The sequence below is a fragment of the Fundulus heteroclitus genome, chromosome 15, assembly GCF_011125445.2.
Source record: "Fundulus heteroclitus isolate FHET01 chromosome 15, MU-UCD_Fhet_4.1, whole genome shotgun sequence".
NCBI classification, from domain to species: Eukaryota; Metazoa; Chordata; class Actinopteri; order Cyprinodontiformes; family Fundulidae; genus Fundulus; species Fundulus heteroclitus.
The window spans coordinates 1,370,914-1,384,534 of NC_046375.1; the positions used below are offsets into that span (position 1 = coordinate 1,370,914).

General features: G+C 38.7%; 1 protein-coding gene across 1 annotated transcript in view; it reads right to left on the reverse strand.

The window, feature by feature from the left end:
* Positions 1-13,621, reverse strand: part of afdna (afadin, adherens junction formation factor a) — a 151,150-nt gene that overhangs the window by 30,089 nt on the left and 107,440 nt on the right. The window contains 3 exon segments of the mRNA XM_036147190.1: positions 384-502; positions 3,513-3,586; positions 3,662-3,727. Coding sequence (XP_036003083.1) covers positions 384-502; positions 3,513-3,586; positions 3,662-3,727 — 259 coding nt within the window.

The following is a 13,621-nucleotide window of genomic DNA, read 5'->3' on the forward strand; positions in this document are numbered from 1 at the left end:
CAGTCCATAACGCCCATCCCTGACTGATTAATTCAATTCAATTTTATTTATTTAGCGCCAAATCATGAAACATGTCATCTCAAGGCACTTTACAAAATCAAGTTCAATCATATTATACAGATTGGGTCAGATTATACAGATTGGTCAAAAATGTTCCTATAAAAGGAAACCAGTTGATTGCATCAAAGTCCCGACAAGCAGCATTCACTCCTGGGGAACCGTAGAGCCACAGGGAGAGTCGTCTGCATTGTACATGGCTTTGCTGCAATCCCTCATACTGAGCATGCATGAAGCGACAGTGGGAAGAAAAACTTAATTTATCGTTGTTTGGCGATAGAAACTATAAAAACTGGAACATAAAGTAGAATCAGGAGTACGCTCACCTCTCTGCATCAAGGGGCTCGGCTGGTTGAGGAGCGTGGCCAGTCCGTGGTAGATGGCTCCCTGCTTGGCGACCTCCAGCGTTACCACAGAGCCCGTCCTCGTCATCAGCTCTGCAGCCCTGGACACACAACCGCCCATCAGTCTCCCAGCTTCAAGGGGACTTTTCTCACTGATGTGGCCATTTAAAGTGGTGCAACACACACCCAGAATGTAATGAGCTTCACTGAGCTGCTGCGACTTTGATCAGGTCATTGCATGAATCCATTTCAATATCTTTTTTTTTTTTTGTTGCACTAAATCAAATTTCCTATGAACCGACAGCTGGTAGTTTTTCTGTAAGCAGAATCCTGACAGTTAAGCAACGACAGAGACGACATGGAACAGCTACAAGAAAACCGCATTAAAAATAAAAACAACAGGGTTGCTGTTCAGCAATAGGCTTGGTGTTTTAATTCAGTCCATTTAAGATTTAGATAAATATAACTTTGCTTTACATAGACATAATACAGGACAGGAAAATCCCCGTTCACCATACATACATAGAGGCCCCAGTATGAACTGGATGCACTAAAACAGCAATCCAATTCATCTCCCTCAAATATTTAAAGACTCACTTAGGAAATGTGTTTGAGTGAAATGTACTTCTGACAATAGTTATTAATGTTAGAAATATTCATATTTTAATTTAATACATTTCTGTTTCTTTACAGATTGCTTTATTTTAGCATTTTTATGGTTTACTCCTTTGAGCTAAAATAAGTGGAGTTGGGCGTCTGCTTGTATTTAATTCATTTGTTTTTGTCATCAGCATTGAACTGATTGTGATTTTTTTGTGTTATTTTAAATAAAACCTAAGAATAATAATGCAGCTTTTATTGCACAAGCTCAAGAAAGTAATTTCTGCTTTCTTTAGACTTTGTGAATCTTTTTTTCTTAAAATCAACTTTAATAGAGTTCCTTAACTGTTTTTGCAGATTTCTGCCCAGGTCCCCCTTGAAAATGAGATCCAGATCTCAACGGGGTTTACCTGGTTAAATAAAGGAAATAAAAAAAACCCAAAAAAAAAAAAACTATCTCATTAAGGCGGTGTTGTCGAAGGTCGGTCCTCAAGAGTCGGGTCCTGCATGTTTTATATGCTGCTATGATTAAAAACACACCTGAGTCAAATTAATGGGTCAATAAAAGGCCGCTGCAGAGCTAGCTTACATGCTAAGGAAGTACTACAGTCTTTTGAATCAGCTTTAAAGCCTGCAGGACACCGGTCCAGAGGACTGCAACTGGACACGGCGGCATTAAGGAGAGGAACCCATTAGCAGTTAGAGGGCACAGGCGTATATCCAAGTCCTTAACGAAAGTTTCAGACATGTGATGCATTGCTTATTCTTAGCTAGTTCGAATAAGCACATCCTAAATAAAAAAAGATAGAGAAATGTAAGAAAATGTATATTTTAATGGTTATCCAAGGAGTGTGCTACAGTCTCTACGATGTCTGCTACATTATAAACACTTTGGATAAATACTATCATGTGACAGTGTCCCACTGAACTGTAAGGTGCGGGCTAATGTTAGCTTAGCAACAAATTGAGTAATTCCAATTTTCTAGTCTGGGAGACGGATTTTCAGATTACCACAAAATTGCTGAGGGGCAGGGCTAACTCTGCTGTGTAACGATGCAACTATGATTGCTGAGCCCTTCCTTGTAGTGTTCAGACTTCTGCTCACCTGCCATATTTTGGACTGGCGTGTTGTAGTTTTTCCTGCTTTATACGAGGTTGCTATCTAAGCACAACTTTTGGGCCTGAGACTGGACCAAAGGCGCGGAAAAAAAAAACCCCACCAGTAGTGCATTCTCCATCTTGTTTTGAGGGAGAGAAAAAAAGTGGCGGATACAAGCTTTGCTTGTTTTGGCCCTTGGGTCTGTATTATCACCACCTACTGGACTGGAGGTGTAGTGCAATTTTCTTTACAACTTCTCCATATAACATTAGGGTATTTTAAATAGATTTTCCACAACCTTTCAGAGCAGTGCAAAGAGAAAGCACAGAGATTACCTGAGCAAAATAAATAAATAAATAAATAACTTCCAGGTCTAACATAATGGTTTAATGCTACTGATTTTGTGATTTTAAGAACAACAGACTAAATAACTTTCCGTTATTTAAGAGCCTCCAAAACTGGGACCTGAGAACCAAACTAACACCTTTATGATCAACCAAGAAGAAGGCAGAGATGACAGATTTGTCCCTCTGCTGTAATTTGGGTTCAGTCCACCTGCACACGTGTCATTTTCTTCACCAAACTCATGTTTTCTAAACCCTATAAACAGTTGGCGGGCTGCTCCCCTACTGATGACCCACTTGTTTTGGATTCAGGTTTTGGGAATGCAACAGATCGTTTAAGTTTAGCAGAGAACCAGTCCTAGATGAACCATTTAGAGCTTTTAGAGCAAAGATTTTTAACAGGCTTAAAGGTTGCACATCAGATGGGTTTTAACTTGCTTGAAGTGAATAAAGGAGGAAGGATGAGAATAAAGCTTAGGAAGCTGCAGAAAAATGTTCTAATTATCAGCCTCCTCCTGCACGCAAATGCAATTAAATAAATTATTTTTAAAGCCATTTTGGCTCTGAGGTGACATGACATCACCAAACAGCAAGCCTGTGCATGCTGACTGAGAAGAACAACTGCATTATCCAAGCAGCAACACACGTCCTGTTACAGTCCTGTTTTCATAAACGCTGGACGTTGTGTTCCCAGGAGGATAAAACTCAGTCGCCTCAGGATGGGATAATCCCAGAGCTGTGTCAAGATGTGGTTGTCAGACATCACAGCAACATGATAATTTCCTTTCCAGTTTAATCCCTGAAATAGCGTCCATGCAGAGCTTCACCCAGATCATGGCCACAAACGTGTCGATGTCCAGTAAAGCGGTTCATGCACATATAAAATAAAACACTCATGTTTCCTCTCTGTTCGTCAAAAGCGAATCACTGGACGTAGAAGATTATTCATAGTTAAAACGGGTCGTTTGCGAGTTTCCAGTTGTTCCTGTTTGCATCCATTTAGTTTTGCATCGTATAATTTTCATGTAGTCTAATGATTGAAGCAAACAGCAACACAACAGTCTTTACCTCTCCTGCGACAGACCGACCAGACTGCGTCCATCAACGCTCAGCAGCTGGTCACCTGCTGCCAAACGGCCGTCCTGCAAACACAAACATCCCATAATAAGACCTTGCAAGCTTTGCCAGAGTCTCTTCTACGTTTTGCACACACTGACCATATCAGCTGCCCCGCCTTTCACAACGGACTTGATGTAGATGCCGAGTTTCTCCTGACCAGCACCCTGCAGAGACAGAGGAAGACGGAGAGAAATTAGACCTGGTGTTTGAAATCTGCCCTTCAGTTGGGTTAAAGTTACACACAAATCTTGATATATCATACAGGACTAATTAAATATCAACTAAAAAGTTAAAGGAAGGTTTTACAGACAACTTTTGAGACCAATTTCTTAGTTGGAGACCTTTTATACATCCATGTAAGGATAGAAAAAAAAAACGCTTTATTGTCCTGCAATGGAGAAATTTGGTGCCACAGTGCCGAACACACACACACAGTTACACAAGTGAGCTCATTCAGTCAAAAATAGTTTGAGAAAATGCTCAACAGAAACCACAAAAGCACAAAATACCTCAATATTTTTATTATTAGTGTGTGAAAACTAGCTGTATGGTGTTGGAAAGAAGGATCTAGAACCAGAGCTTTACTCTAGCAATGTTGCTGGGAGGACAGCGGGAATGCGATTGCTCAATCCACGTTTGTTTTGTGGCTACAGCTAAAGCCTACGGCGTTATGAAAACACGGGGATCGCTTCTTACTGGTTAGCCGGTGCTAAATTCCAAAGATGAAATTGAACTTCTATTTTTCGCAGCTTGGGACCCCCCCAGGGCTGCTTCTCGTCACTGAGCCGGTTTGTCTGCCTCTCAAGGCATAGTTCAGGAGAGAAAGTGTCTGTTTTAGGAACCTCAGGATCTTAAAATTGACTCTTTTTTTCTTGCAGACGATTTGGTTTTGTTGGGGTCTTAGTAGTGACCTTCTGCAACCAATGAAGCGGTTCTCAGCCAAACGTGAAGCAGCCAGGAAGCGAGTCGGCTCTTTTATGTTCTAGGTGTTACCCAGTCCGCCATTTACTGGGTTTTGGACTTTCTTACCTCTAATAGGAGGTAAGACGACTAGTAACTAGTCACTCTACTACATGCATATGATTTCATTCATTAGAAAAAACCTAATACAACCATCAAAAACTGCCAAAACCTTGCAAGAAATTCCCAACATCAGCATGAAGACTCGTCAGAAAGGAAATTTATGGTTTAGAAAAAAAGAAAAAAGAAACTGGTTAGTTCTAGCCCAACATAAATAAGAATCACATCGATTGGTTTCTTCGACAGGAAGTTAAGTCATTTGTTTATCGTAAGCTATGGTCAGATCGGTCAATAACGCCAAATCCCGTCACTGACCTCACATGTAGGATTTTGTTGCAGCGTAGCAGTGAGAATCTCTGCAGTTATTGAAAGTTAATTTAACTGCCTCAACATACTTTTTAGAAATTAAAACACACAAGTGCATCAAAATGGCTCCCAACTGCACGAACGTCACATTTTTATTCATCTATAGGTGTCTGCAGGAAGCTTTCGCAGGGCGCACAACCAAATATCTCACCAACACAGGTGGCATCCTGATTACCTTGATGAGTCCACTTGGTAAGATAAAAAAATAAAAGGTACTTTATTTAAGACCTCGTTACAACTCACGGGTGACGAGTTTCAGTGTTTAGAAGTTTGACGGCGGTTTCATACCAACTTTATTTTCACTTGAAGTGCATTTTAAGCAATTGATATGTGGGTTATGCATATTAGCAAACAGATAAATAAGACTGACTTACAAAGAAACAAAAGCAAATGCTTTAAAAAGCCATAACTGTATCGTAAACCTGTTTAAAGGCTGCTGCTCAACCCTGAGGGAGCAGGTTGTTCTCTGTTATCTTGCACAACTTGCCACACAGATTCGTTCCGACTCCACTTGTACTGTAAATCATGACAGAGGACGCCCTGCTCCTAATGTTGCTCAAGAAGATTCTTAATGACTTTGGCTGCATGTTTGGGCTCCAAATGCACAACAGATTTAGAACAACGAGAACCTGAAGTTGCTGTGCGACAGATAAAAAAAGTAGGCAAACGTCTGAACCGGCAGAAAACTGAACATCCCAAGAATTAACTTGTTTAACGGATGGAAACAAACCTGCATCCAGAATTGCTTTCAAAAACATACCAAAAAACGTAAAAACAAAGCAACTGGACTGGTTTTCCGTAGTTGAAGACGTTTCGCTTCCTATCCAAGAAGCTTTCTCAATTCAAAAAGTCTGGAGTAATGTGCAGTACCAAGCTTTATACTACTGCCCAAACAAAGGCCTTGTAATGGCTTAGATAACATGCAAATACAACAGAAACAGGTCCACCCCTTAGTAATGGGCGGTCGTTAAAGCCATTAAGCCAGCAGATTGAACTGAAACTGGTCCACTCCTCTGTAACGAGGAGTCGTTAGGGTTCTTATTGGCTTGGCTTAAAGGAACGATGTTTGATCACCCGAATGAGGGTGAGAGTTAAGGTGATGGTTGGCTGGAATTAATCCTGTAGCTGTGTTGTAAGTTTTTGAGAGTTGAAACCTAAGGCCTCCTCCTCTGTTTAAGGTTGGTGTAGGAGCCATTTTTCCTTTCCTGTGTTTATCGCCACCAGGAGGCGTATTTCATTTTGAGTTCTGAGTGTCTGATGGGGGGTGGGGTTATTTAAGGTCAACCATGATTGTGTTCAGGTGTTGTTAATGGGAAGAGGCAACAGTTTTCTACTGTGCTTGGTTTAGATTGAAGGGAAATGTTTGTGGATCTAAATGAAATATTGAGGATATGGACATTGTGCTAACAATAAATGACTTCATAATAAGTCAAATTGAAGATTGGCCTGGCAAATCTTAATCGAGCGCACGTAAAACCAACGCCTTTCAGAAACAACAACCAGTAGCCTAAAATAGAGGATTTTAGCCGCTACATTTGGTCTTTCTCCTGCTTAACGTAGATGGCTTCCTTCACGCCCCTTTCAAACCATCTGTCTTCTTTGTCCAAAATGTGGACATTTTGGTCCTCAAAAGAGTGTCCTTTGTCCTTAAGGTGTAAGTGGACAGCAGAGTCTTGTCCTGAGGAGGTAGCTCTCCTGTGTTGAGACATCGTCTCACCAGACGTGCTCCAACCCAAAACCTTTCTTTGCAAAACGGCCCGAAAAAGGAGGCCAGACAGGCTGCCCTGTCAGCGTCAGTATGCACCGACATCCCAGAGCCTGTGCCGAGTTTATGAGTGGATTTCCTGTGAAGTGGGCAGAAGGTTTACTGAGCAGCAAAGCACTGGGATATTATTAGACAGATCACACACTCTTTTATTTGACATCTTGAAATGTTTATCCCTGAAATCTATGAAACAGTGGAAACAGAAACCAGGAAAATATTTCCAAGCGGAGAAAACGCCCCGAGGAGCATTTCTAACATTTCAGGTTAGATAAACTGAGGGTTAGTAGGTTTTTATGTACGAAACTAAAACGATCAAATAAAAAAAAGGATGAAAGAGACGGCGGTTGACTTTAAAACATTTTAATTACTTGCAAACTTTAACTAAAAACAGGGGAATCGCAGCATGTGTGCACGTTTGCCCATAAAACCACGGAGTGGATTAAAACGAGCCTGCCGACGTGGGGCTTACTGGCTTTATGAGGAGATGTCCATTAAAGTAAAGGCTGGGGTTACATTCAGGTTAGCGGGGCTCATTGAGAGATTACAACGGCCACGCAATGATCTAAACACGCATTACCCATGCAAGCATAGTTAAAAATCCAGTATTTATAAAGGATTACTAATTCAATATGTTGGGGTTGCTCTTTATTCGGCTTTTAAAGTGCAAAACATACTTAATCAAGAGTTATCCAGGGTCTCTGAAGGCCTTTTGATGACTTTATTTGGACTTCAGATGTTTTTTTTTTTTTAACTAACTCATTTTCAGTCAACTACCTTAACAGTTTCAGAGGTCTTGCGTTTGTTTATTAAGCCTCTTAACCCTCGCCTATGAATCCGTTATGAACATACAGCCCTCTGAACTGTTTAACAAATCAGTAAATTGGCGGACAAATAACTGAAATTACAATTTGGACGCACAATAAAAACAAAAGAAAACACTGCTCTACAAACCTTCAGACATTAGCTGGTTTTTGAGAAACAGCTAATGACAAACAAAACCTCTTAGACATCATTTTGTTGGGGACAAAAATAAAAAATGATAAATTATCGGCAAAACTTTTTTTACTTGAAGTTTTAAATATAGAAAGGACAAAGAATTGTGCATTTAAGTGGCTAATAAAGAGGCTGAAGCTCCAGTTTCAGATTATTTTACAAGGTTCTCTGCTACATGTAACATTAAGAAGAGGTCCTATGCAGTCTAGAAACCCTAAAAGCCTTCAGTTTAATTCAAGTATATCCCTGGTATACTTGTGTATGGATGACGGTATCAGAATACAGAAAACTAGTTTTATTTCCACATGACATTGTATTAATAACCATCCAACCATCCATCCATCTTCCTTTCAGTCAATGGTCTTTGCAGGTTGCATATTTATTGTAGTAACTGTACCACTGTAATATGTTCTATAAAGATATCGTGAGGTTTTTTTTCCATTAAGTCATAAAATTTGTTATAGAGAACGGACAACTTTGGAAATGTTTCTCTGGAAAAGTCTGGCCTACACAATCACTGTATTTTGTATGCTTGAATAATTCAGTTTTAAAACAAATTTCACTAAAATGGTCCAACTCCAACAGTTGATGCCGTACAAGATTAATCCATTTAATATCAAACATTTTTCATGTTAATTTGTTTTGCAGGATTGGACTTTTTTGACTGTAAATGTTTTCTGGGAAGCGGAAAGGACTAAATTCGAGTTTGAACTAAACTAATTGGTTCCCTTTAAACAACAAGTCTTTTACAACCTTGTCGTCTTCATAAAATAAATCGTTTCCTGAAGTTTCACTTTCACCACAGCTGCGTTTGCTACGTGAATGTGTTGGCTGAACGTGAAAGCTCGGAGCTCGTATAATTTTATATATCAGAGCATCGATACAGTTTTTACTTTGGTTCACATGTTCATTACAGACCAGCGTAAGAAGATCAGAGACACAATGACTGCTTTTTCTCTCTGCTTTTGTGTATTTATGTCATGAAGGCAAGAACTTCCTGTTAAGCACTGTTTATATACTGGAGCCTCTGTCTCAGATGGAGCCACAGCTTCATGGTCTTTGCCAGGAGGACGACTCGGGGCGCCAAAACGGCTTCCAGAGGCACTTGAGGGAATTCCCTCCGAACGTTAAGAAGGCTTTTAGTAGGTTAAAGAGGTCCTGTATGGGTTTTTTTGTGGGAAGACAGTGGAGATCCTCACTACACTGGCTGAAATCAAGTTTATTTTTATAGCACCACACCAATTATAGACGAGGAACCGAAACCGCTTGACATAAAGTGCATATTTAATCGTCAATCATTCATTTGTGAACAGGCAAACAGTTAATTAGTAAAACTCTTTGACTGAATCTGGGAGAAAAGACCAAAAACAATCAAGATTTTGTAAAAAAAAAAAACTGACTGCATTGAGGAAAAGGTAAAAATCTTCAAAAAGGTGAAATCTGCAGATTTTGCTACTTTAATATGTTTGATCTTGCTTTTTAACACAACTTGCTGGGTTGTGAATCAGCAATTTCGCCGCCTGATATAAAAGCATTTGGCGGTAAGAAATATAAGTGATGACGTCATTAGCTACGTTTACATTGACAAAAGTAACCTGAATAAAGGGCTGATAGGAATAAAAATGCATCATGTAAGCAAGGCGATCAAAATCAAATTGTAATCCGAATGAGTGCCGTGTTTATGCCGATTGATAATCTGATCAATGTGCACATAAACGCTATATCCTATAAATGATAATAGACAAAACTGCCAGGTTCCCGATACAACCTCTTTGTTCAAAACATTAAAAGAGCTCAAAATTATTATTTATTCAGCAATGACTCAACCGTAATTAGAAGCTGGTGCAAGTCCAGCCTGGGCGCTCGGAAGACAAACAAACTTGTATAAAACTGCTGTGTACTACTTTTGTACATCAAAGACGGAAGTTCTGTGTTGTTGTTTTTTTGGGATTAACAGATTAATTGCTTGCCCATTTAAACGGTACAGTCCGATTATTTTCTCGTTATTTTAGTTTGAATACTTCAATCCGATCATGGTATGTTGTGCATGTAAACATAGCCAATGTTATCTAGGTCTGCAGGGTTTCAGGAAATTAATTTTAATGGCTATACTATTCCTGAATGTTCCTTTTAATCCTAATTTCCTGGACACTTTTTTTTTTTTTACCATTACAAAATGTTCCCAACGCTTTAGTATCTCAGTCACTAAAGAAATTAATACCAGGTGTGGGCAATAAAGGGGCAGGGCAGGTTAAATATGATATAGTTATTTACAGAACTTGAATTAATCATCCATTATTGCATTTTAGCAGTCCTTTCAGATTTTATAGTGCACACAACTATATGGCAGCGAGGACTGTTATTCTACACTGCAAAAGGGGAACTAAAGGTGAGTAAAATTTACTTGAAATTAGTGTATATGTCTTTGATTTTGGCAGGTAAATAAGATTTGCCAATAGAATGAGTATTTTGATGCCTAAAATAAGATAATTAGATAAACTGCACTTGAAATAAGATGGTGGAGATCAATTGTTCCTGTTTTAAGTGCAAAAACCTTATTCCATTGGCAAATAGTCTTATTTACCTGCTCAAAACAAGGAAAAATACATTACTTTCGAGAAAATTTTACTTACTTTTACTTCCCTTTTTGCAGTGTATATATTCTGCAGCTCTAATTTTATGCAATCAAATGACAAATTAAATAAAGACGCTCAAAGTATCACAGTAGAAGTTTAAAAACAGCCAGCTCTGATGTTTTCTTTGTTAAGTGAAGGCTAAATGCAACAAAAAGGGCAGCATTGTTAAAAATACTATGCAGACTTTACAGATTCTCCACCGCACTGCAAAAACAGATGAAAAATAAGTAAAATGTTCTTAAAGTTAGTGTTTTTATCCCTGATTTGAGTAGGTAAATAAGATTATCTGCCAATGGAATGAGTATTTTGACCCCTAAAATAAGATAATTAGATATCCTGTACTTGAAATAAGATTATGGAGACGAGTTGTTACTATTTTAAGTTAAAAAAATCTTATTCCATTGGCAAATCATCTTATTTACCGGCTCAAATCAGGGACAAATACCCTCATTTTAAGAACATTTTACGTATTTCTAGCTCTGTTTTTGCAGTGCGGTTTTCCCCCATCGGACATCGTCCTCCGAGTGACGTGACGTCTGTGCTCCTCCGGCGCTCTGCGGCTGACCCACTGAGAAAAACCGCCGTGGACATCAGACCCACAGAGTCGCGTAGGAGTGATTTACGGCTGGCAGAAAGTGCTGCTAATGCAGGATGGCGACGCACCACAATTACAGCCTGCAAAGGTAAAACCTGTCAACCTGCTCTCTGACGGCAGCCGTTCTGAGGCTATAAAAGCCACTAATCCATAGGAGACCGTTTGAAAGCTGGCAGAGTTCAGCAACAGCCCGGGACGCCCACACAGGTATTTGAAAGCGTTTTAGTAGATTACGCCGCTGCTGTGGCGGACTGAGTCCAACGTTTAAATCTACGAGGTTCTAACATGATGTTACGCAACTTTACCGTTTCGAGGCTGAAATCTCCTCAAATACAAGCTGATATCTGACCACAGGTAAAAGCAACAGAGATGGTGTTCTGCTTCCCAGGTTTGGATTTAACATCTGACAGTTTTCATTTATTTAAATTGTGGATGCCATCTATATAAGATATTATAGATGTAATGTTTTGTAACAGCTTTTTTTTTGATTGGTTCCAAGGTCTAAAAAAATACATTGTTAATCTTAATAGTGAATTTCTTGGTTAAACAAAGGTTTAATGAAATGACATTTTATTAAAAATGTTATTGAAATCTGGCATCTACCAAATCTAAGGTGGTTTTGTAATAAAGAAAAAACCTTACAGAAGAAAATGTGTATATTATTACATTGTTGTTGTTTTTTTTTTAGATCTATTTGGGGGAACATGTATTCAATAACAAATAAAAACCTTGGAAACTACATTTCAAATTGTAAAGCTTTACCCCTTAAGGTTCCAGGAGCCCGTGGAGGGTCACCATTTCAAAAAAAAGAAAAAAAAAATCATTCTTAACCTGTGTGCCAAAATGGCCACAAGTTTTATTTTATTTGACTCATCCATTTAATTCAGATATTATTTACAGCGAACGTTAAGGGGTTGAGATGCTGGTTCTGCTCGATTTAAAGGAAGCAGAAACCAGATGAATTAACTGAGTTATAATTTAATTTGGCTAAACTTTGGACAAAAGAGTGAGTGAGAGAAAAATAAGCAAATAAAACATGCAACTATTAAATAGTTTAGTAATCAAGAACTTAATGTATTACCATTTCATGGATCTGTCAACTTTATAATCCAAAAGAGCCACATAGAAAATGTTTTCAATTTAGATTAAGTTTGGTTCATGCACCACTGGGGTTGCCATGATACTCAAATTTCAAACTTGATACCGATACTAAGTGAAATATTTCATTCTTTATTATAACTTTGACACCGCAGCGACATTTTTCGTAGGCAAAGGGTTTTTTCTGGTTAACTTGTATGATTATGATATGACAAACCTAACTTCAACTGTATTAATTAGGGCAAAACCAATAAGTAGGGAACAATGAAGCCCTTATTTAGAGAAATATATAATTTAAGTGTCACTTCATTATTTGGCAAGGCAGTAGACCAGACAACACAAATAGTATGTGTTAATCTCCTTTATGGAAGCATGCACCTTTGATTTAGCGCTACGTGACAAGAGTCGGCTAAAAAATGTGTCCACATGCAAACATACAACCACCATCTTAGCCAACTGAGCCGTCTGCTGATTAACATTTTCATTTTCCACATTTTCATTAACATTTGTATCACAGAACGGAGCAGAGTGTGGGGCTGAATGTCGGGTAAAGAGTCAGCAAAGAAGTCAAAGCCTCTTCAGATCGTTCATGTTTTCCTCTTCCACCGGTCAAACACTAATTTAGGGATTTTGTTTTTCCTTAAAGACAACAATGAAGAATTCTGAACTTCTCAAACAGAAGACTATAATGACATGGTCAGCAAACAAAAACTAAGACGAAAACTCAACAAAAGTTTATGCAAAGACTCAATCCTGAATCCATGCATGGTTAAGACAACATTATGCTTTTAAAGTAAAGTTGCCACGTCAAAGTATTCAAGTCATCTTGGAAATAAATCCGAAATGGGATGTATTATTCTAGTTAAGGATGTCTGAAATGTTCACTTTCTTATCAGGAAACATTTATGATAACAGTATCAACTTTGGTTTAGGTTCCACAAAATCAGAACGCTGTGCTTTTAAATGTGATAAATGAATGTAATATTGTTGATTTGTTCCTTTCCTACACAGTTAAACGGTTAGGAGAGCATCAGCTAAGAGTGGTGATTCAACTTTTCTGGCCAGCAGCAGAAAGAAAAAACATCACCAGGCTTTCATTATGACGAAAGATGGGCACTGTGGTTTTACTATAAACAGCTCCAGCAACAAACACCAAAACATCAGGTTCACATGTTTGGAAAGTTTCTGTTTAAGAGGCGGCTCATAAATCTTTTTAAGACCTTGCTAGGAGTTTATATTAATATACTTCTAAGAGGCTACAAGTAATAAGTCCATCACATACAAGAGCTATCAAATAAATGTCAAAAGCTTTTAGAGAATCCCACACTGTAAATAGAAGAAACAGTTTTTCCACCAGTCAAAAATATACTTCCTGTTTTAAAACCGTTTTTATTCCGTTAACTGGCAGAAAAGCCTCCAAAAACAAACTGGCAGAAAACAGAAGCTCGGGTCCTGAAAAGAGCAGGCAGATGTAAACATACATCTAATCTCAGCGGCTTTTTTAGCTTGTTTAGGCCACGGCTGGTTCCACCGCCTTCAGCCCAGTCACGTCCCATTGGCTAATTACAAAAAGGTGCTGAAGCGG